Source organism: Ailuropoda melanoleuca, chromosome 2, assembly GCF_002007445.2.
Source record: "Ailuropoda melanoleuca isolate Jingjing chromosome 2, ASM200744v2, whole genome shotgun sequence".
Lineage (NCBI taxonomy): Eukaryota > Metazoa > Chordata > Mammalia > Carnivora > Ursidae > Ailuropoda > Ailuropoda melanoleuca.
The window spans coordinates 13,605,646-13,628,634 of record NC_048219.1 but is presented as its reverse complement, the minus strand read 5'-3'; the positions used below and the strand labels follow the sequence as shown (position 1 = coordinate 13,628,634).

The window sequence follows — 22,989 nt, the reverse complement described above, 5'->3', positions numbered from 1 at the left end:
CCTGGGATCTTCTCCCAGCTCACTTCCCGCTTGGAGGGCTTACTCCTCAAAATGCGCTGCGGCAAGGGCCAAAGGTCAAAGGCCACTACTCGCATGGTACCCCCTTGCAAGGCTAGAGGGCCCCTCCGTCCCCCAGACGCGACGCCCCCAGCCTCCCTTAGGTTCTATTGACTGGAGGAGCAGGGACCCGCCAACCCAACCCAGATTATACTTGCGGGTTTGGCCGAAGGAGCTTCGTGATTGGTAGGACAGTGTGGAGGGCGTGGCCTCATGTAGAAAGACTCCTTCGGATTGGTGCCAATCGTTAGGGCGGGGCCTCCACTCTGGCTGGGCGCGAAAGCTCGAACAGTGTTGCCTGACTGGAGACCGCGGGAGCAGCTGTACCCCGGCTAAGAGAACCGGAGACCTGCTCCGTTACAGCAAAGCGCCGGAGAAGCCGGAGTCATGACCGGCGAAGTGGTTTCTGAGGTGAGTTCGTGCACAGGCCGCCATGGCGGCTGCAGAGGCCTGGCGCCGAGGGGAGGGTGGGGTAGGGGTCGAGCCCGGCGGAGCGGGTCGCGGAGGCTGGGAGGACTACAGCTCCCGGCGTGCACCGTGGCGGCGTGGCGCGCGGTCGGGCCTGGCGGGATGCCCCTGCGGTCCGGTGGGCTCGAGACGCTGCGGTCCCGTCCCGCGCTGGGCTTCCCGCCCCTCGGTGCGCTCCGCGGCGTCGCTTGTGGCCCCTGCGGCGCGCGCACCCGGCCGCCCGTCGGTTCCTCAGCTGGCCCCGCCCGTCCGGCCTCCCCTTTGGCGCGTTTCCTGCCGCCGGGGCTCTTCCTTGTTCAGCCCCCCCAAAACAGAGGAAGGCCCAGGTCCGCCTGGGTTGCGGGGCGGGGTTCCCCGGAAATGGACGGCGGGAGTCTCTGGGAGTTCGGAATTGAGTTTCTAGGGGGCTTTGAGGTCATCGCACGGGACCCCCAGAAAAGTAGCAGTCGCGGGGCTTCCCGGCTGGTGGCTGGCTGATTCGCTGGCGGGATTAGGCATAGAACATCTGTTTCCAGACCCGTGTTCCTGCCTGGGGCCGGGACGAGGGTGAGCCTTGGGAGCAAAATTTAAGACGGCTCCCCAGAACTCAGTAATTAAGATGGTATTTGAATTAAGTATTTTTTAAAATAAAAATTAAAGCAAAACCCTGCGTTTGCACTACTCCACCTCACCTCCTCCTAATCCTGGCCCCTGTTCCAATAGGACTTGATTTACAAAAGTAGTTGGCTGACCTCATGAGCCATAGTTTGCCAATTTGATTTTTTTTTTTTTATATTGTTGACTGAGGTTTTTGAGACTCGACTCTGTCCTCACCCTGTTCCTGGCCCTGACTGTTGCTGATATTGGTACAATTTGCCTAGAATAAAGTGATTAAAAGCATCACCATGTATTGAGTTATATGGTTACCTAAACTCAGTTTCTGCGTCCACAGAGAATCTTACTGCTTTGGATTGTTGAGAAAATCATCAGCACATGCATGATGATCCTCAGTACTTGTTATCTTTGGTTATTATTTAAATAATTGTACCAAACATTTAAATCAATGTAATAGTTTTTTGAGAAACCATTGAGGTAGGTAGTGCCCTACTACTTTACAGATGTTAATATTTACCTCCCCTGCAAGTGGATTCAAAGCCCTAAGAACACCAGGGATGTAGGAGATCTGGCCTCTAGGATCAGCCTGGTCACTAACTGGTCAAGTCACCTAACACACCCGTACTAATATTTTTTACTTGGGACTTCTAAAATGGTGTTATTTGGAAATTTTCAAACATATACAAACATAGAAAGGCAGGTATAATGAACCTGTCACCTAACTTCAACAGTTATTAAATCATGCCAATCTTGTTTCATTTTTAGTCCCACCCACTTTCCCCCTCAATGGATTATTTGGAAGCAAATTCCAGACATCATTTCATCCACAAATACTTCATTATGCATCTCTAAGATAAGGGCTTTCCAAAACAGATGACCACAGATATTATCGCCACACCTAAAAAATTTAGAATTGTTGCTTAATACTAAATATCTAGTTAGTCTTCATATTTCATTGACTCATATGTATACTTTCAGTTTATTTGAATCAGGATCCAAAGTCTGCATATTGCAATTGTTGATATGTGTGTATATATATATATCTTAACTCTGTATAGGTCTCCTTCCCTTTTCTTTTTTTCTTGCAGTTTACTATTAAGGAAACGCATACTTTGTTCTATAGAGTTTTTCACATCTGGTTGCAGTTCAAACAAAAAACGTGTAATAAATGCTTGATTCTTTTTGTTTAGGTACCATTACTCAAAATAAAGCGTTGGTTCTATAGTATTCTTCAAAGGTGAACAATGAATTTTTGGTTTTTTTGGTCCAGTAATTCTTTTTCTTTTTAATATTTTATTTTTAAATAATCTCTGTACCCATTGTGGGGCTCGAATCCACAACCCTGAGACCAAGAGTCACATGTTCCACTGAACCAAGCCAGCCAGGTGCCCCTTGTCCATTAATTCTTAACGTCATCCCTTTGTTGAACCATTGTATTGGTGTTTTCCTTACTTCAGCATTACAATCCTGTGATTTGTGTATCATCATGTACTTAGAGCTTTTTGTTGCCAACTGGTTAATGCAAAGTATGTTCTTATTTTCTAGGTTCACCTAGAAGTCAGTGATCCAAAGCTCATTTCACAGGAAGATGCCGATAGTCCTTCAGACAGTGGACAAGGCAGCTGCGAAACCATTGTGCCCTTGAGTGATGGAGGTTTGTAATAGTGATTTTTATTTTAGGCATAGAATGTGGGGGCCTGGGTTGTAAGTGGATTGATTTCATTATTCTCTTGGTTCGTTTAATTATTAATGCCTAACCTTATTGTTTGTCTTATTTATTATAAAAACAAAATAATAGTGCTTGTACCCTTTTGACATTAACCATTTCCATTATGTTATTGAATAAAATATATAAAATGTCTAGAAGCTATCACTGCCTTGTTGAATGCATTCATCCTTTACTAAAAGGATTTTTAACACCTGCCAGAAGAATTAGAACAACTTTACACTTTGTAAATATATATAATTATATTTCTAAGTAAGAGACATTTTTCCAGGGAAAATGTTTTTTAAAATCTATGTTTAGATTTGCTTTGCTACAATCAGTTCTTAGTGGTAGTTACATAATTTCACAAGGTGACATAGCACTTGGATAATTGGATATTTTTGAGGAGCTGCGGGACTAGGAGGAGGGCCAAATGACAGTAGACCTCTAAAAAAATTATGTTCCCTCCAGATTCAGATGAAGAGTTATTCGTGAGTAAGAAACTGAAAAGCAGGAAGGTATTACAAGACAGTGATTCTGAGAGAGAGGACACACATGCCTCTCCAGAGAAAACTCCCTATGACAGTGTCGAGGAGGAAAATAAAGAGAATTTGTATGCTGGAAAGAATGGAAAAGTCAGAAGGATTTTCAAAACTCTGGCAGACAGTGCTGAAAGTGACATCGAGGAGTCTTTATATCAGGAAAATCTTGAAACCCAGGTGATGCCTTGCTTAGACCGGAGCCTCCGATCTGAAAACTCTGTGGACTTCACAGTTGACAGAAAGATTTCTAAAAAACCCAAATGTGATAAAGAAGGAATTGAAGGAAAAGCAAAAATGAAATCAAAGAGAAGACTTGAGAAAGAGGGAAAAAAGATGGAAAAAATCAGGCGGCTAAAAAAGAAGGAAACGAAAAGTGAGGTATATTTAAAAGAATAAATTTGTTCTTTCTAAGACAGATGAGCTTAACATCTTAGAAAAAGTTGCTTTTAGTTCTTGAGGTTTCTGCACTTAGCATAGAGTTTCGAGTTGATTGTTTTGCATTGCAAGTAATGAGATACATAATTTAAAACTTGTTGGTCTCATTCTCCATTTTGGATAAGCAGGGGACACTTCCAAATAAACAGCTTTCTGATTTTCTTTGCAAGCACATGGAGTAATTGCTGCTTCTGGTCTGATGAAAATTAGCTTTCAGAGGAGAATTTTTTAGGCAAGTCTTGTTTGCTAACTAAAGAAAACATCCTCAAGTTTTATAAAGTAGTTGCTTAATAACTATTTAATTGACTTTTCAAAAAATATGTATATAATGTTTATTAAGTTGGTTTGGGATAGTAAAATCACAGCATGGACCTCAAAGGATGACTATGGGTAGGAACCAGGGAGAATATTCTAGGATGCCATATATTTGTCTACTGATGTAATATGGGCTTTTTATGGCCTGATCCAAATTACCTTATGATGTGAAATATTGGAGTTTGGGTGATTGGATTTTGCTTTTTCTTTATGCATTGTCCAGGAAGATGATGTGAAACAGCCATTTAATGACAGTGGCTGTCTTGTGGATAAAGATCTTTTTGAAACTGGGCTGGAGGAGGAGGAGGAAAATAACTCTGCATTGGAAGACGAAGAGTCATTAGAATCCATAAGGGCAGCTGTGAAAAACAAAGTAAAAAAGCACAAGGCAAGTAAAAGATGATTGCAAAAGAGCTAACCCACTGCTTCTAATCTTTGTTTTATTTTCTTACTGTTGGAATCTTTTTTTTTTTGAACTGAAGAAAAACATGTGGCAATTGATTTAAGTTTTGTGGCTATTAATTTTGGAATCAGGCAGTACAGGTGATAGACATGCTAACTTGTGTGGAAGCTAGTATTTTTTTTTTATTAAGATTTTATTTATTTATTTGACACAGAGAGAGAGAGGTAGCAAGAGATAGAGAGAGAGAGCATGAGCAGGGGGAGAGGGAGAAACAGGCTCCCTGCTAAGCAGAGAGCCCGATGTGGGACCCTTTCACAGGACCCTGAGATCATGATCTGAGCTGAAGGCAGATGCCTGACCGACTGAGCCACCTACGTGCCCCAGGAATTTGACAGCCCTCATAGGAATGTTAGGGGGGGAAATGAGATACTTTATATTGTATAAGAAGCAGGTAAGTAATGGGGCAGAGATATAAATTTTATAATCCTGTGGCCTCTATGAAATGAACCTAAAATGTTTCTGGAAAGGTATCAAAGAGAAGCAATAGTCAAACATCATTGTGCTGAGTGTTTGGAAGCACAGTTGTTCTTGCTAAGATTATCTTTAGCTCCCTGGGAGTCATTGTCCCTCCTTAGGGAAAGATATAATGAAGAAGTGTAAGAAATGAGAGCCCAAGCTCCATTTGAGACAGCACATTTTTTTCTAGGCTTTACTGGGATGCTGTAGGTTTAATAACTTTCTGTTTGATAATTATTGGCTTGTTATTAACAATGATGTGATGTTGAAAAGCAATCTTTTGAGTAGGCAGTATCCTCTTATTTCAGTTCAATTTTTTTTTTTTAAGATTTTAGTTATTTATTTGACAGAGAGAGAGAGACAGCCAGCGAGAGAGGGAACACAAGCAGGGGGAGTGGGAGAGGGAGAAGCAGGCTCCCAGCAGAGGAGCCTGATGTGGGGCTCCATCCCAGAACACTGGGATCATGCCCTGAGCCAAAGGCAGACGCCTAATGACTGAGCCACCCAGGCACCCCTCAGTTTAATTTTTTAAAATAATTTTTTTAAAGATTTATTTATTTCCTTTAGAGAGAGAGAGTGCACGCACGTGTGCTCCAGTGCGGGGCGGGGGGGGCGGGGTGGTGGCAGAGAGACAGAATCCCAAGCCGACTCCCAGCTCAGCACGGAGCCCAACGCAGGGCTGGATCCCATGTCCCATGAGACCAACCAGAGTTGAAATCATGAGCCACCCAGGCGCCCCTTCAGTGTAATTTTTGTCCATATTTTTCAACTTGTTATCTTCTCTTTTAGAAAAAGGAACTGTCTTTGGAGAGTGAGGTCTATCCATTTGAAGAAGAAGCTGAGTTATCGAAAGGCACCATAAGGAAGGTGAGATAGAGCTCTGTGTAATTGTCATGTTGATTTCTTTCCCCAGGAGACTGTGAATTTCTGAGGGATAAATATTTTATCATGTCTGTCATATTTTCCTGGTACCCAACATATTGCTTGTACATAGTAGGGACACAAATATGGATTGTGTTGAATTAATTCTATGTGATATGCAAAATAAATGATCTTGAATTTATATTGTACTGAACTTACTAGTGCTTACTTTTCTCTCTCCATCCTCTTTTCTTGGAGAGGGCACTCTTGCAGCATGAATATCTTTCTTGATAATAGCATTAATGTAGTCTCACTTTTTATTTTCTTTAGGAAAGGAAGGCAGCCAGATTAAGTAAGGAAGCATTAAAAAAACTGCATAGTGAAACTCAGCGCCTTATTCGAGGTAATGTAAATCAGTACAGTAACTTTGAGGCAAATCACAGTGTATCTTTGTAAGCTCAACCTGGGTGTTAGGGTTTTTTGTTTTTTTTTTAAATTTTACTTATTTGAGAGAGAGAGAGAGAGCGTGTGTGCAAGAGTGGGGGGGGCAGAGGGAGAAACAGACTCCCCACTGGCTAGGGAGCCTGACAGGGGCTTGATCCAGGACCTTGAGATCACAGCCTGAGCCGAAGGTAGACGCTTAACCAACTGAGCCACCCAAGCGGCCCCAGATTTTTTTTTTTTTTAATTTTAGACTTTATTTCTACATCCAACATGTAGAATCTGTACCTTTTAAACCTTTTTTTTTTTTTTTTTGAGAGGGAGAAAGAGAGAGCTTGAGGTGGGCGGTGGGCGGTGGGAGAAGGAGAAGCAGACTGCCTGCTGAGGACCCTGGGATCATGACCCGAGCTGAAGGCAGATGCTTAACTGAGACATCCAGGGGCCCCAAGAATCTGTATTTTTTAAAAACTTCCTGGATTAGTTTCATTTCACAACTAAGTTTAAAAGCCACAGGTCTTCAGGGAGTTCTTTTGTACTTAGATCCTGTCTTTATTAAAGCCAGGAGTGTTTTCTGTTTCTGGTGATGGCTTTCACTGTACTGTTTAGTCAACTGAATATGAAGTGACATTTCAGAATATACAGTCTATGTATTTGCTTGTTTTCTTCCATTTTATAGAGTCTGCACTTAATCTTCCATATCATATGCCTGAGAATAAAACCATTCATGATTTCTTCAAACGTAAACCCCGACCCACTTGCCAGGGAAATGCCATGGCGCTCCTGAAGTAAGAACTCTCTTTCCTTGTGATTATAATTTTTGTAAATTTTCATTTTTGTAATAAACATCTGGTGTTAAAGGTTCAGACTCCTCACTCCTAAAACCGATTTAACTCATACTATTATGTGCTGAGATGAGAGTTTCACACTTAGGATAATTTTCAACTTCAGCTCATTTTCCCTTCTCTAGGTCATCTAAGTATCAGTCAAGCCATCCCAAAGAAACCGTAGACACTGCAAATACAAGTGAGAAGAATAATGACCACCATAGCAAAGATTCTGCGCAGACAACAGGTGCAAGGTATGAAATGGAAATTAATGCACTCCCTGCAGCTTCAATGGAACCCCAGGTCACTGCTGGATCAGATGAGTCTTCTGGTAAGGATTTGATGGGAAGCGAAGAGCAAGAAATTCAGGAGAGACAGAAGCAGAGTGACGATAGACCTTCACCTGAGGACAGCTCCGTGGCACAGCAGGAATCCAGCTTCCTCCGGAACAAGGACAATGAGGAGTATCAGGCCGGAGGGCTTGTGGCACTTGAACCTCATGCTCTGGAGGGAGAAGAAGGCCTGAAGAAAACAGGAGAAGCAGACGAGAAAGTGGAAGAGCCCGGGCAGCAAACTAAATCAGTAATTGTGCCACCCGGAAAAGCGAGGAGGTTCACTCTGGATAGACTTAAGCAACTGGGGGTAGATGTTTCCATTAAACCTCGGCTGGGTGCTGATGAGGATTCCTTTGTGATACTTGAAGAACCTGAAACCAACAGAGGTAATCCTTTGAATTGTGGGGAGCCTCTAGAATAGTTTATTCCGGCACCTTTCTGTAAATTGCTACCGTGGAGGACAGGGAACACAGGAGGAAACCATAACCACACGTGGTCTTGTTCTGTTAGATGTATCAGATATGGGTAAAATTCTGTTTAGATAAACGTGGCAGGGCATCAGAGTGTTCTCAACCTTGTTTAAAATGGAAGCCTGTTGATGGGTTGGTTTACAAAAGAGGTGCGTCGCTGTTGTATTCTGGTAGGACATTCAAAAAAGCATTATTCATTTTTTCACCGTTAAAGGGAAACATTTTGGTTCAGGGAATCGTCTGCAAAACTGAATTTCTTTTTTTCCCCGACTCATTTAAGAAATATTGAACTATCCACGATGTGCAAGGTTCTGTAGGGCATACCAAGAGCAGTCTGACATTTATTGTACATTTAAGCTACTTACTCTTATAAGGAGATAAGTATGCAAATAACAGTAATACAAGAGAGAAGGTGGAAAGTGACATCTATAATGAACGTGTGTCACTGATGATTGGAAAAAATTAAATGAAAAGGGAAAAGTAGTCTTTGCTGAAGGAAACATTTAGAATAAAGTGCTGTGGCAGTTTAGAGGAAGGATTAGTTTCCTCCAATAGGCGGTTAAAAGAAGGCTTGAAGAGTAGGTGGATGTAATTACTTGTTCACTGCCTTTCCTTTTATACTTTGAATAGGGATCTTCTGGCTTGTTCCCTACTCTATCACCAGTGCTTCCACGGTGGATGACATATTATAGGAATTTGTATTGGATGAGTGAGTGAATGAATGATCCTTCAAGACAGAGTTCAAATATTACCATATTAGGTAGACTTCCTGACTAGTAGGTAGAATTGGGCGTTCCCTCCTCTGTATTGAGGCAGTATGGCATGATAATTAAGACCTTAGGCTCTGTAGCAAAACCAGGATTTTGAATCTGTACTGGGTTTGAATCTGGACTGGGCTACTCCACTGTTTAACCTTGAGTGTGCTGTTTGACCTTTCCCAGCCATCTTTTTTTAAGGAAAAAAAAAAAAAAGAATATCCAGTTCACAGGGCTGTAGTGAAGATGTGTTGAAATAAGGCTTAGAAATAGATAGCATAAAGAAGCACTCAAATAGTGGCTTCTGCTTCTATTATAAATGAAATTACTTACATCATAGCCGTAACAGCTTATGGTTGGCAGGTGCTCTGTCATCCACAGTCGTCTGGTGTATAAATTATGCCCAGTGAGTCTTTGTTGATTGAGGGGGTGGGCTTTTTGGAAGTGGAGAGAAGGGCAATCTTGGAAGGGACACCTGCATGGTGCATATTGGGAGGATGGACAAGTCAGTTTGATGAGAGCAGGAGGTGGAATGAAAGGGTTGTGTAATAGAACCAGCATAGCTCCATTAGCAAAGAAGCATGGGAGTAAGCCCAGAATGCAGAGGAAAAGTTTTGTGATGTGGACTAGAAGTTATCTAAACAGTCCCAGAGTAAGAAAGGGGGAAGAAACATGTCTTAAATACTTACAATATTAGACACTGTGAGATTTTTTTATTTGGGACTCGAAACTCTCTAAATGGTTTTGGACGATACAGGAAAGGGAAGAAACCCGGGACCCCTGGGTGGCTCAGTCAGTTAAGCGTCTGCCTTTGGCTCAGGTCATGATCCCAGCGTCCTGGGATCAAGTCCGGCATCGGTCTCCTCGCTCGGCAGGGAGCCTGCTTCTCCCTCTGCCTGCTCTGCCTGCCCCTCCCCCTGCTTGTGGTCTGTCTCTCTCAGACAAATAAATAAATAAAATCTTAAGATTTTATTTATTTATTTGGGAAGAATAGGGAAGAAACCCTATTTTTGAGTTCCTACTACATCAGACACTGATAGAGTCTCTATTATTCTTAATGCTCACAGCCCCAGGTATTATTTTGCAGTGAAGAGATGGAGACTTGGAGAGGTTGGGTCATTTTTCCAACATTGCACTTGGCTTATATAGGGAACTAGCACACTGCCTGGCACGTTGTAGGCGTTTATTTTTAACTCAAAATATGTTTTCCTTCAGAAATAGTATTTGACGTGAAAGTTGGGTTTCCATGCCAGCCAGTTCCATATGTATGAACTTAGGATGAACTTTTATTTATCCATGCAGTAAACTTCTATCTAGCATGGTGTCAGATGCTGTGTATACAAGACGTAGTCCCTGCTCTCAAGGACGTTAAAGTCTAGTAGGAGTGACAGGTAGGCACAGACCATGACTCTCCTGGATGGTAAGGGCTGGGTCTACTCTGAGCCTAGAGGAAGGATACCTCCCTTGGAATACCTCGTGGGGAGTCAGGGAGGCTTCTGAAAGGAACCGATAATGGAGCTGAGTTCTGAAAGCTGAGTAGGAGATAACGAGGCAGAGAAGTGAAGGAGGGGATTCCTGGTGGAGGGAACAGATACGCAAACAACCCAACAGTGACAAGTGAGAGCACTGGGTGTTCTGGCGAGCCGGAGTGAAGATTGCAAAGGCATTGAGGGTGGGTAACCAGAGGCCAGATCACGCAGGGCTTTTAGGTTATGGGAGGAGCTTGGACTTTCACCTTTTGTTAGTAGAGGACCACTGACAGGTTGTTTACAAAGGAAATGACCCAATCAGATAGTCATTTTGGGAAAGTTCAGTCTGGTGGCTAGTAGGGTGGACAGGGGAAGGGGTTCAAAGTAAAAGCAGTAGGAACAGTTTCCTTAACTTCACATAGAGTAAGGTTTCCATGAGAAAACGTGGGTAGATCTCAACTTTGGGGTGCCAGCAATGTAGGACTCCTGCTTCCTGCAGTAGTGTAGGGGAGAATCTCTGCCCTTAATTCCTCTACTTTCTGGACTAAGAACAATGGGAATGAGAACAGTTTTAGATTCAAGCTGCTGGTGGAGACCTGAGCTGGAGCAGAGACTTTTCACTTAGGACATGAGTGGAGCTGGACAAAGACTGATGGAGGAAGAGGAGCCTGAACAGGGATTCTAGGGTGAGGAGGGAAGTGGCTGAGTCATAGTAAAGGGCAAGGAAAGTAGGTGCCCAGGTGCGTTGGAGATGAAGAGCTGTGAGGAGCCAGACTTTCTCCTGAAGAATGAGGGCAACACCTCTGCCTCTCTATTATTTTGGGTCCCAGCACATCTTCCTCCACATCCATTTGTTTTATTCTGTTGGTGCCAATAATGGTCTGCTTATTTCTGTTACCTTTCTACTTCCATTTCCCCATTGCTTCCAGCCTTACGGAACTACTATAAAAGCGGGTGCAAACTTACATCTTCTCTCCCTCCACATTTTTTTTTAAGATTTTATTTATTTATTTGAGAGTGAGGGAGCGAGCATGAGTGGGCAGGGGGAGGAAGAGAGAAAGAGGAAGAAGCAGACCCTTCACTGAGCAGGGATCCTGATGCAGGGCTTGATCCCAGGACCCTGGGATCATGATCCAAGCCAAAGGCAGATGCTTAACGACTGACCCAGCCAGGCACCCCTCTCCCTACACTTTTGTTTGTCATGTAAACATACCATCCTTTGGAGCTGCATTTTTGCTACTAATAATGCTAGGGACTCGGAATGAAAAGGTTTCCTTCCAGTTCTTCTGTTCCCTTCTAGGGAAGGAGAAACCGTATCTAGATGCTAACCCCAGAACTACTAAAATACGATTCGAATGCATTTTAGAAAAGAACCAAACTTGGAGTGTTATGGACATTTTATACGGAAGAGAAGGCATGTGAAAATATCCAGCATCCCTCAACCCCAAAGGAATCGTTTCTCTTTATAAGTGTCAACTCTCTTAAAACAGCCCACTATGGTATGATATCTTAAACAGAGGCATTAGGTGATGGTGCCAGGTAGCAGCTAGCTGAGGGAGAAAGGAGGAAGAAATTCTGAGCTACTGTAGCAATGGGGAAGTGGGGAGAGGCCCTTTTGCCATTGGACCACGGAGCTTACTGCTCTCAGTATATATATTCCCCTTTGTATACAAGCTGGGCGTGTGGTATAGAGGCCACCTGTAAGTAGGATTTCCTTTCTGATGATATCGATTATACTAGTATAACAGTTTCACCAACAGAATTTTCCCGTCCTTCTGCTGAGTTACATCACTGACTGGATGGTATCATTTTATTTCCTTTTTTTAAATGGACCTTGCCCATATTTAGTAAGATTGCTAATTAATAGTGAAATGTTCAAAATAGGGAAATTTTTAAAAAGAGGCTGGAATCTATGAAAAATTAAGCCATTGAATGACTGATAATTATGGTGTTGGTTCTACCAGTTTAATACGTTTTTTTAAGAATTGCATACATTTATCTGAAACTAATAATACATTATGTGGTAATTTGCATTTAAATTTTTAAAAAAAGAGAAAAAAAGAATTTTATACATTTAGAAACTTCAATTATAAATTTCTACCCTAAAATGATTTTTGAAGTATATTGAGGAAGAACAGCTACAGCATTTCATTAGTTTGGGTTAAGTTACATGAATATGAATTTGACATAGGTGTTAGTAGCAAAGGCGTCTTTGGCGTCTTTGGGTGTTTTTTTCCCCTGCAACATTGTTGAGCTTAAAACCCTAGCTTATGATTCTTAACTGGAATCTTAAAGGAAAGAGTTTAAGCATGGCAAACTGACATACTGGTTGGCGTTTGGATCTAGAACTGGAAGCCTTGAAACAGCGTTTCTGGAAGCATGCTAACCCAGCGGTCAAGCCCAGGGCTGGTCACAAGGTGAATGTGAACATCATAGTGAAAGGCATGGACACTGACGGAAGGGAGGAGCTGAAGGCAGATGTGGTGCCTGTGACTTTGGCAGCCGAGAAGCTGGATGCAACAAGCCACACAAAGCCAGGTATTTGAATTCATGTTTTTGTTTGTTTGATTGCTTTATGCTTTGTGCTCTGGCAGCTCTTTATGGCTGCTGAAGACCCTGTAGTGAAAAGTTCTAGAATCTCTTTCCTTGGACACTTTGGAGATTAGATAGCAGTACCTGATTCACAGGTAGCATTGCTTAGATGTGTGGGGTGGGTAACATGACTTTATTTCCAAATGTCTTTGCCTTATTATTTAAAAAAAAAACAATTAATAGAGGTGCCTGGCTGGCTTAGTCGGAAGAGCCTGCATGCAACCCTTGATCTTGGGGTTGTGAGTCTGAGTCCCCCATGGGGCATAGAGATTACTTAAATAAATAAATAAAAAGCTTTAAAAACAAATACATTAATTAAAAAATAAAAAACTATAAATATCCATTGTAGAAAACACAAAAGAAAAATGTTCTATGATCCTCTCTCAAAGACGCATAAAACTATATTGTGTATTGTTCTTTTTTTTAAGGATTTTATTTATTTGTTTATTTTAGAGAAAGCACAGGCATGAGTGGGGGGAGGGGCAGAGAGAAAGAGAGGGAGAGAGAGAATCTCAAGCAGACATCCTGGTGAGCACAGAGCCCCATGGGGGGGCTTGATCTCACGACCCTGACATTATGACCTGAGCCAAAATCAAGAGTGCATCGCTTAACCGTCTGAGCCACCCAGGTGTCCCTCTTGTGTATCCTTTTGATCTCTCTTTGCATGTATGTATGTATATGTTTTTAGAAACAAACAATAATGTGATCATACTATGCATTCTGATTTCTACTCTGCTTTTTTCTTTTTTTTTAAGATTTTATGTATTTATTTCAGAGACAGCGAGAGAGGGANACTTGATCTCACGACCCTGACATTATGACCTGAGCCAAAATCAAGAGCGCATCGCTTAACCGTCTGAGCCACCCAGGTGTCCCTCTTGTGTATCCTTTTAATCTCTCTTTGCATGTATGTATGTATATGTTTTTAGAAACAAACAATAATGTGATCATACTATGCATTCTGATTTCTACTCTGCTTTTTTCTTTTTTTTTAAGATTTTATGTATTTATTTCAGAGACAGCGAGAGAGGGAACACAAGCAGGGGGAGTGGGAGAGGGAGAAGCAGGCTTCCCGCTGAGCAGGGAGCCCGATGCGGGGATCGATCCCAGGACTCTGGGATCACAAACTGAGCTGAAGGCAGACGCTTAATGACTGAGCCACCCAGGCGCCCCTACTCTGCTTTTTTGTTTTAACAAGTCTGCTGTCCCCACTTCCACTTTAAAAAGTACAATAAATATATCACATCGAAAAAAATTAAGACACTGAGGAAAATGTATGAAATGGAAAATTAGTCTTCCTAAAGGCAGCTCTTGACAATTTCTTGTGTGTGTTAGAAAATTCATATTCATACACCAGTGTGTGTGTGTGTGTGTGTGTGTGTGTGTGTGTGTGCCCGCGCAAGAGAGAAAGAGAGGCATTTGATACTTACTCTCTGCCAGGCACTGCTCTAGGTGCTTTACCGTAAATAACATCAGTATCCTTATTTTATATATGAGGACAATGATACACAAAGCATTTAAACAACCTGCTCAAGTTTACACAGCCTGTGAGTAGTAGAACCAGCAGCCTAATCTCCAGACCTCTTAACTTCAGAGCTCAGATGCACATTATATTGTTTTTGAGGTTTTTTTTAATAGCTGCATAGTATTCCATTGCTCGACTATACCATGATTTGTTTAACCGTACTTCTTTTAATGGATATCTTGTTTATTCCAATTTTTGGCATTTCACACGATGTTGCACCCCAGAGTCAGGTATATGTTGGTGTATCTGGATGCAGAATTCCTTACAGCAGAATCATTGAGTCAAATTTTGATATATATCAGCCCATTGTCCTTCCAAATAGTTGCACCAATTACATGCTAGATCACAGTGTGTAAGAGTTCCTGTTTCCTCTTGTTAACAAGGGGTATTATCAAGCCTTCTGATTTTTCCCAGATGTCAAAAATGGTATCTCTTATTTTGATTTATATCTCTTTAATTAGAAATGAGGTGAGGGGTGCCTGTCTGACTCAGGCGGTGGAGCATGGGACCCTTGATCTTGGGTTTGTGAGTTCAAGCCCCATGTCAGGTATAGAGATTACTTAAAAATAAAATCTTAAGGGGCGCCTGGGTGGCTCAGTCATTAAGTGTCTGCCTTTGGCTCAGGTCATAGTCCCAGGGTCCTGGGATCAAGCCCCGCATCGGGCTCCCTGCTCAGCGGGAAGCCTGCTTCTCCCTCTCCCATTCCCCCTGCTTGTGTTCCCTCTCTCACTGTCTCTATTGCTCTGTCAAATAAATAAATAAAATCTTAAAAAAGAGAGAGAGAAATGAGGTTAAGCATTATTTTTGTTTATTAAGCACATATGTTCATTTTTTTCTTTGAACATACCCTTTGCCCATTTTACTCTTAGGTTGTTTATTTTTTTCTTTAATATTATCAAGGTTGTCCTTCATGGCTTCTGAGCCAGAGATTTTCAAAGTCCTACTCTTCCACCCTTTTTTGCCCTCTTTAATAACTTGATAATCTCTGTGTAGTATATTATCCCAGAGTGTAGACATCACTATGGAAGTTCTCTTTTACACTTTAGTTAATAATTCTTATTTGTTAAAATAGCAAAAGCCTAGAGCACTAAGGTCTCTGATTTTCCTTTGGGGATATGATATGACTGGAGCACTTCTGGAGTTGCCTAAAATGCACACTTCCATGATTATAGTAGGTAGTCGGTCATTACGGCTAAGGCATTTCTTCATTTTCTGTTCAGGTGAAAAGCTCCAGGTGCTGAAAGCCAAACTACAGGAAGCGATGAAACTCCGTAGGCTTGAGGAGCGCCAAAAGCGCCAGGCGTTATTTAAGTTAGATAATGAAGATGGATTTGAAGAAGAGGAAGAGGAGGAAGAAATGACAGATGAGTCGGAGGAAGATGGAGAAGAGGAGGAAGAGGGAGATTTAGCGGAAGAAGAGGAGGAAGGGCAAGATTTAGAGCAAGAAGAGGAGGAAGAAGGCAATCAGGAGGTTCTGACAATTATTTAATTTTGTTACTTGGTCGGGATGGATCAGGGAAATAGAAAATCAGATTTGAATAAGAGTAGAGTAAGCATGTTCAATTGTATAAGAGATTTTAGGGACAGAGATACCGAAGTCCTAGTACATTCAGTTCTGTCAGCGCCTTGGCTACCTGCTGTTCACTGGGCTCTAGCCTTGGCTTCTACCTGTTAGTCTGCTTATTGAAATATAAGGCTAAAATGTAAATGGCTTTGTATTCATAGATGCTTTTATCTTTGTTGTTCATGTAGTTTTCTCTCTTCAGAATGAACAGCAGTCTTAACCTTGGTCAGGTGGAGATCTGAAATAAGTTCTCAGGCAGGCTGAGACCTTCTGAATTGTTTCTTTCTTTGCTGGGGAGGGTATTCGTAAAAGGGCCTCTTGCCCTTGTTCCACAGTATTGTTTTCTGCCTGGGTAAGGTAGATGATGATAGGGTTTTGGGTATTTAGAAAAATAAAGATATAAAATAAATAATAAGTAATAACAATAATAATAATAAATAATAAAAAAGAAAAAGGAAAGCCCCCTTGTTGGAGCTCTGCAGTCACTGCAAGAATTGGTTCAGAGTTATCCCTGGGTAAAGAAAGAAGAAAGCGATGGCTGAACTGGGCAGCATGTCACAGCCTGTTTTTGGTCTGAGGCTACTAGTTGTCCTTCAATCTCGGACTCATTATTTAACCTTTCATTGCCTCAATAAAATGATAATTCAGTCTTCTTTCACAGTCTTGTAGCAAGTTGGGGAGGGTAAAAGGTAAAATAAATACAAAAGAGCTCTAGAAGTGTCAGGGAAGTTATGTCACTGCTAATGGTTAGACCGAGCTTCCTGCAGGTTTACCTTTCCAGATCTAAGATGTGACCTGTAACCAAGCAGCCATATTTCAGGCTAACAGCATATTTGTTTTTAAATTTTTTGACTCTTTGTTTTTGGGTGGCGTGATTGGTGAAGATTGCAGAATTCCTTCTCAGTAGTGAAGAAATAGAAACCAAAGAGAAAGAAATGGATAAAGACAACAGTGATGGCAGTAGTGACATTGGCAAGTCAGTTGGTCTTCTCTCTGTCCCCAAGCCTCTGTCATCCGATTCTACCTTACTTCTATTTAAGGACAACTCTTCCAGGATGGGGTAAGTAATTCTCTCTAGGGAAAGAAAAGATTCCTTTGGGTTTGCCCCTCTCATAAGAAGCAGAAACACGGGGTGCCTGGGTGGCTCAGTCAGTTAAGCGTCTGACTCTTGATTTTTGCTCAGGTTGTGATCTCATGGGTCATGGGTTGGAGCCCTGCCTCTGGCTCTGGGCTCAGCGGGGAGTCTGCTTGGGATTCTTTCCCTTTCCCTCTCCTTCTGCCCCTCCCCTCACTCCTTTTTTTTTCTTTTAAAGATTTTTATTTATTTGACACAGAGACAGCCAGTGAGAGAGACAGCCAGTGAGAGAGAGATAAGCAGGGGAAGTGGGAGAGGAAGAAGCAGGTTCATAGCAGAGGAGCCTGATGTGGGGCTTGATCCCAAAACGCCGGGATCACGCCCTGAGCCGAAGGCAGATGCCTAACAACTGAGCCACCCAGGCGCCCCCCCCTCCTGTGCGCTCTGTGCACTCACTTTCTCTCTCACACTCTCTCTCTCAAACAAATCTTTAAAAAAAAAAAAAGCAGAAACAGATAAATAATTTACCTTCTTATTTTGTAGTTACTTTCCTAGTGAAGAAAAATCAGAAACAGATGAAATCTCAGGCAAAAGGTCTAGCAAACTGGGTAAGTACTGACTCTTATACAGAACTTGACTTTTCTTAGCTCCTCTAACTTTGGTACTTAAGGACTACAATCCCATAAGATTCCATTTTTTTTTTTAACTCTAATAGAGTTTTCTCAGTCTTCCCTGTGGCAATGAAAGAAATTTATGAGTTAGAAAATCTTTCTGAAAGGAATTTACGAATTAGAAGTTTTTTCTTGGTTCTGTTTTTGAAAACTTACATTCAGTTTCCTTACAGTTGACCATGGACATATAATAGGTCCTCAGTAGTGTGTGTTGATTAAGTGAACTGTGAAATATTTCTGTCACATGTAGATGGAAGTAAGACATACACGTGATTGGATAATGAGGAGAGCGATCATAGGCATTAGGCAGGGTGAGAGAAGGGAACTTTCCGACGTCTCTTAGCTTAGTGAAAAATCCTGATTGTATAATGCCATCTTAGTACTATAATTTACCTTCAACTTCATGTTTTAGAACATATAACTTGAGAGGTTTGCCTATGAATGTTACCCGACAGTTTCATTCTCAATTCTTTTTCCTAAACAGATCCACCTGATTTCTGGAATCATGCACTTAAAAGTTATTTGTCTTTCTTTAGATGAAGATGATTCATGCTCATTGCTAACAAAGGAGAGCAGCCACAATAGCAGCTTTGAGCTGATTGGCTCCACGATTCCATCCTATCAGCCTTGCAACAGACAGACAGGCCGCGGGACCAGTTTTTTCCCTACGGCAGGAGGATTCAGGTCTCCTTCTCCTGGGCTATTTCGAGCCAGTTTGGTTAGCTCAGCTTCTAAGGTAAGATGGTAATGGTTTTCTGATCTCCCCCTCCTTTTACTTCCCACACTGCTAAATTGTGTCCAAGCCAACCAGTTCCCACCACATCATGTATGTTCAGTTTAAAGAAACCACCCCCTTTGTGTATTAAAAACAAGCCTCATCCAGTGTCCTTACTTTCTTGAAGACATTTTTCTTTCTTCTTCTCTTGGCTATGCATTGTCCTCCTCAACTACAATTGCCTGAGAGTAGATAAAATCCTGCAAATAGCAACTTCTGTTGTTGTCATGACAGTGAATGACAATTATAAAATGTTTTGTTTTTGTTTGGTTTTGTTTTGGTGCCAGAGTTCAGGAAAGCTGTCTGAGCCTTCACTTCCCATAGAGGATTCCCAGGATCTGTATAACGCCTCCCCAGAGCCTAAGACACTTTTCCTAGGAGCCGGAGACTTCCAGTTCTGTTTAGAAGATGACACTCAGAGCCAACTGTTGGATGCAGATGGGTAGGTAGTTTTATGTTTCTGTGGGTGGGATGGTGCTGGGTACTGCTTAATTTTGTTTAAAAATAAAGTAAGCTTCTGTCGCTCCATCTGTGCTTTCTCTTCTGAGAAAGAGAAGGTGTACAGCCATTAGTATTACATTCTGCAAGTTTGAACAAAAGCTCTCCAGAAAATAAAACGTAAATATTCCTTGCTGGCATTCCGATCCTTCGATCTCTGCTTTAGTTGAAATGCACAGCTCTTGTAAGGGCATTGAATTATCTGTCCTGCTGTGTTAGGCTTGTTGTGTGGGATTGAGGGTAGACAGTTCCGTGGCACATTACGTGGATATAACACCGAGTTCTACTCTGGCACTGTCTGAAACCAAAAATTATCCTTTACTCCTTTACCTTTCAAATAGCATTTATTCTTTTATTAAATTCCCTCCCTCTTTAGATTATCATAAGGCGACAGTTTGAATCCTTGGTCTTCTGGTTTGGGATTCAGCTTTTTTTTTTTTAAGATTTTATTTATTTATTTGAGAGAGAGCATGAGCGGGGGGAGGGGCAGAGGGAGAGGGAGAAGCAGACTCCCTGCCAAGCTGGGAGCCTGACTCGGGGTTCGATCCCAGGACTCCAAGATCATGACCTGAGGCAAAGGCAGATGCCTAACCGACTGAGCTGCCCAGGTACCCCTGGAATTCAGCTTTTAAGTTTGGTTTTAGAAACATCAGATTTTTTTTACCCACAGGGTACCTGGGTGGCTCAGTCAGTTAAACGTCCGACTCTTGATTTTGGCTCAGGTCATGATCTCAGGGTTGTGAGATCGAGCCCTGCCTTGGGCTGTGCTCTGGGTATGGAGCCTACCTAAGATTCTCAACTTCTCCCTCTGCCCCTCCCCATCTTCTTAAAAAAAAAAAAAAATCCTTTTTAAAATTTTTTAGCCACTACTTTATTTTTCCCCTAGACGGTTTCTTATATTTTTTATTGTGCTTGTAGGTTCTTAAATGTTAGAAACCACAGGAATCAATACCCAGCTTTGAAACCTGGATTGCCCTTGGCCAGTATGGATGAGAATGCCATGGATGCTAACATGGATGAGCTACTGGATCTGTGTACTGGAAAGTTCACGTCTCAACCCGAAAAAACCCTGCCCAGGAAGAACGACAAGAAAGAGAACCTGGAGGAACTTCTGAATCTTTGTTCCGGAAAATTCACTTCTCAGGGTAACTTTCCAACAGAGAGTATCAGGCTCATCACAGCCAAATATCTTAAGTCAGTGTCCTTGAAAAGAAGCCTGTTGCCCTTGGGTGAAAAGTTCACAGGAAACAGGGCTGTGATGGATTCTTGTGTGTAGGTTGAATTCTTAGCTTCATGACATATGGAGGCCTTACTTTCTTAAGGTGGTAAAATGTCAACTTAAGCTTCGGCTTTTGTCATGCAATTTCTCATTTATGGTGACTATGCGTGCAAAGCTTAGAAGAGTGTTGGTGTGTAGTAAATTTCATATAAATGCCTGCTTATTTCCACCTGTGTGTTCCCTTCTCCCTGATGCTAGAATGTCAGCTCTATGGGAGCTGGGATTTGTGTTTTGTTCACTACTGTGTCCCTGGTGCCTGGCACATAGGAAGCACCAAATAAGAATTTGTTGAATGGATGGATGGTGAGCTCTTTTTGGCAAGCTTACCTTAGAACTGTATTGAGCTGGGGAGAGAGAACAAGGCTGTTATTTCTTGGTGACAAATCTTTTTCTTTGTTGTGATATAGATGCCTCTACTCTGGCTCCATCAGAGTTAAATAAGCAGGAGAAGGAGAGCAGTTTGGGGGATCCCATGGAAGAAGCACTTGCTCTTTGCTCAGGTTCTTTCCCCACAGACAGGTGAGTCTCAGCGATTGGAGGGAACGTAGGAAGGCCCAGTCTTCTGATAAAATCCTGAGGTCAGCAATAATGAACCATCGTAGGGGCTTCACGTCCTGTCAGAGTCTTGCAAGTACATTTGAGTCTCGTTGACAAAGTAAGGATATTACAATGCTTTCCTTTAGCTGGTGGAGAACAGGGTTAAAGAAAGCAAGAATATGGAGTGCCTGGGTGACTCAGTCAGGTAAGCGTCTGACTTGGGCTCTGGTCATGATCTCAGGGTCCTAGGATCGAGCCCCGTGACTGGCCCCGAGTTGGGCTCCCTGCTCAGCAGGGAGTCTGCTTCTCCCTCTCCCTCTGCCCTTCCCCCCACTCATGCTTTCTCTCTCTCTCAAATAAATAAATAATATCTTAAAAAAAAAAACACCAAACATGGGGCGCCTGGGTGGCTCAGTCGTTAAGTGTCTGTCTTCAGCTCAGGTCATGATCCCAGGGTCCTGGGATCGAGCCCCGCATCAGGCTCCCTGCTCAGTGGAAAGCCTACTTCTCCCTCTCCCACTCCCCCTGCTTGTGTTCCCTCTCTCACTGTGTCTTTCTCTGTCAAATAAATAAAATCTTTAAAAACAAAAAACAAAAACAGCAAGAGTAGAGACCTAGAGCGAAAGCTGGGGGCAGACAGTGCAGACCACTGGGCACTGCTCATTCCTCTGGCTCTGATCCACTGTTGTACCAGGGCTGCAGTTAGGCCTGTGTGTGCCTCCTTGAGTAGGCCAGGATCCCATCTAAACAGCCATCCTACAGCAGCTCCCCATTCCAGGGGGCCTGACGGAGTTCCAGACCAGTGTTGTCTCCTGGGACATTGTTGCAGCAGCCACATTTATTTCTTTTATTTTTTATGTTTAAAAAAAAATTTAAAAACTTATTTACTTGAAAGAGAGAGAGAGACAACAAATGGGGAGGAAGGGCAGAGGGAGAGGGAGAAGCAGGCTCCCCGTTGAGCAGGGAGGCTGATGTGGGGCTTGATCCCAGGACTGTGATCATGACCTGGGCTGAAGGCAGCCACCTAACCCACTGAGCCACCCAGGTGCCCCAGCAGCCATGTTTATTGGTGCTGGTGCTGTCACGATTAGTGTGGCTGGTTCAGGGACTGACACTGGAACAGTGTGCTTGCAGCTTGATCATTGACTGTGCCAGGAGCCCATCTCTCAAGCAGCTCTTCTCCTGTGCCATTCTGGGCTTTGCGCTGTCTGAGAACATGGGGCTCTTCTGTGTGATGGCCGCCTTCCTCATTGTCTTTGCCGTGTGACACTCCATGGGAGTCACCTTCCTGTCCCTGCTGCTTCGACTTCAGGCCATGGCTGGTGCTAGAAATGTGCTAATAAGCTTTACCATTAAACAGGACATTTCTCTTTAAAAAAAAAAAAAAAAAGGCAAGAATAAGCACATGAAAGTGTCCAGTACTAATAATCAGGGAAATGCAAATCAAAACCACAATAAGACACTACCTCACACCCAGTAGGATGGCTACTATTAAAAAAAAAAAAAGCCCACAAAACAACAAGTGTTTGTGAGGATATGGAGAAATTGGAACCCTTATCCACTGCTGGTGGGAATATAAAATGTTGAAGCTTCAGTGGAAATCAGAATGGTAGTATCTCAAAAAATTAAAAATAGAATATGATCCAGCAATTCCACTTTCAAGTATATTCACAAAAGAAGTGGCAACAGGGTCTCAGATATTTGTACACCCATGTTCATAGTAGCATTATTCATAATAACCAAAAGGTGGAAAGCATCCCAAGTGGAGAAATAACATGTGGTGGACACACACACACGCACACACACACACACACACACACCCTGGATTATTCAGCCTCAAAAGGGAAAAAAATTCTGACACATGCGGCAACGTGGATGAACCTTGAGGACATTATTCTGGGTGACATAAGCCAGTCCCCAAAATACAAGTACTGTAGAATTCCACTTAGTTGAGGTACTGAGAGCAGTCAAATTCATAGAGACGGAAGGTAGGGTGGTTGCCCAGGAGCTGAGGGGAGGGAAGAGTGGAGAATTGTTGTTTAGAGGGTACAACGTTTTGGGGTGCCTGGGTGGCTCAGTCTGTTAAGCATCCAACTCTTGCTTTCGTGCACTTGGGGTTGTTCCAGTGGATCGCTGTTCCTTGGTGTGTGAACATAGTCACTTCTTCACTACCAGAGATGTTGTTTACACTCACTTCTTTAAGGAGAACTGAAGTTTTTAATAATCTGCTGTAGCCGTTCTATGAACCTCCTTCTCTCAGCGAGCAGTTCCTTTCCCACCAAT

General features: G+C 42.6%; 1 protein-coding gene across 2 annotated transcripts in view; it reads left to right on the top strand.

Moving 5' to 3' along the window:
* Window positions 1–319: 319 nt before the first annotated feature.
* CLSPN (claspin) overlaps window positions 320–22,989 on the top strand; it is a 32,067-nt gene continuing 9,397 nt past the window's right edge. The window contains exons 1-16 of one of the 2 annotated variants that reach the window (XM_034649059.1): window positions 320–468; window positions 2,665–2,773; window positions 3,296–3,744; window positions 4,340–4,504; window positions 5,825–5,902; window positions 6,227–6,299; window positions 7,014–7,122; window positions 7,305–7,882; window positions 12,537–12,728; window positions 15,528–15,778; window positions 16,756–16,931; window positions 17,490–17,554; window positions 18,154–18,353; window positions 18,680–18,834; window positions 19,809–20,035; window positions 20,577–20,688. In XM_034649059.1, coding sequence (XP_034504950.1) covers window positions 445–468; window positions 2,665–2,773; window positions 3,296–3,744; window positions 4,340–4,504; window positions 5,825–5,902; window positions 6,227–6,299; window positions 7,014–7,122; window positions 7,305–7,882; window positions 12,537–12,728; window positions 15,528–15,778; window positions 16,756–16,931; window positions 17,490–17,554; window positions 18,154–18,353; window positions 18,680–18,834; window positions 19,809–20,035; window positions 20,577–20,688 — 2,963 coding nt within the window. In that variant the 5' untranslated portion in view covers window positions 320–444. The remainder of the gene's footprint in view (window positions 469–2,664; window positions 2,774–3,295; window positions 3,745–4,339; window positions 4,505–5,824; window positions 5,903–6,226; window positions 6,300–7,013; window positions 7,123–7,304; window positions 7,883–12,536; window positions 12,729–15,527; window positions 15,779–16,755; window positions 16,932–17,489; window positions 17,555–18,153; window positions 18,354–18,679; window positions 18,835–19,808; window positions 20,036–20,576; window positions 20,689–22,989) is intronic. The other variant, XM_002917128.4, reaches the window with a different exon arrangement.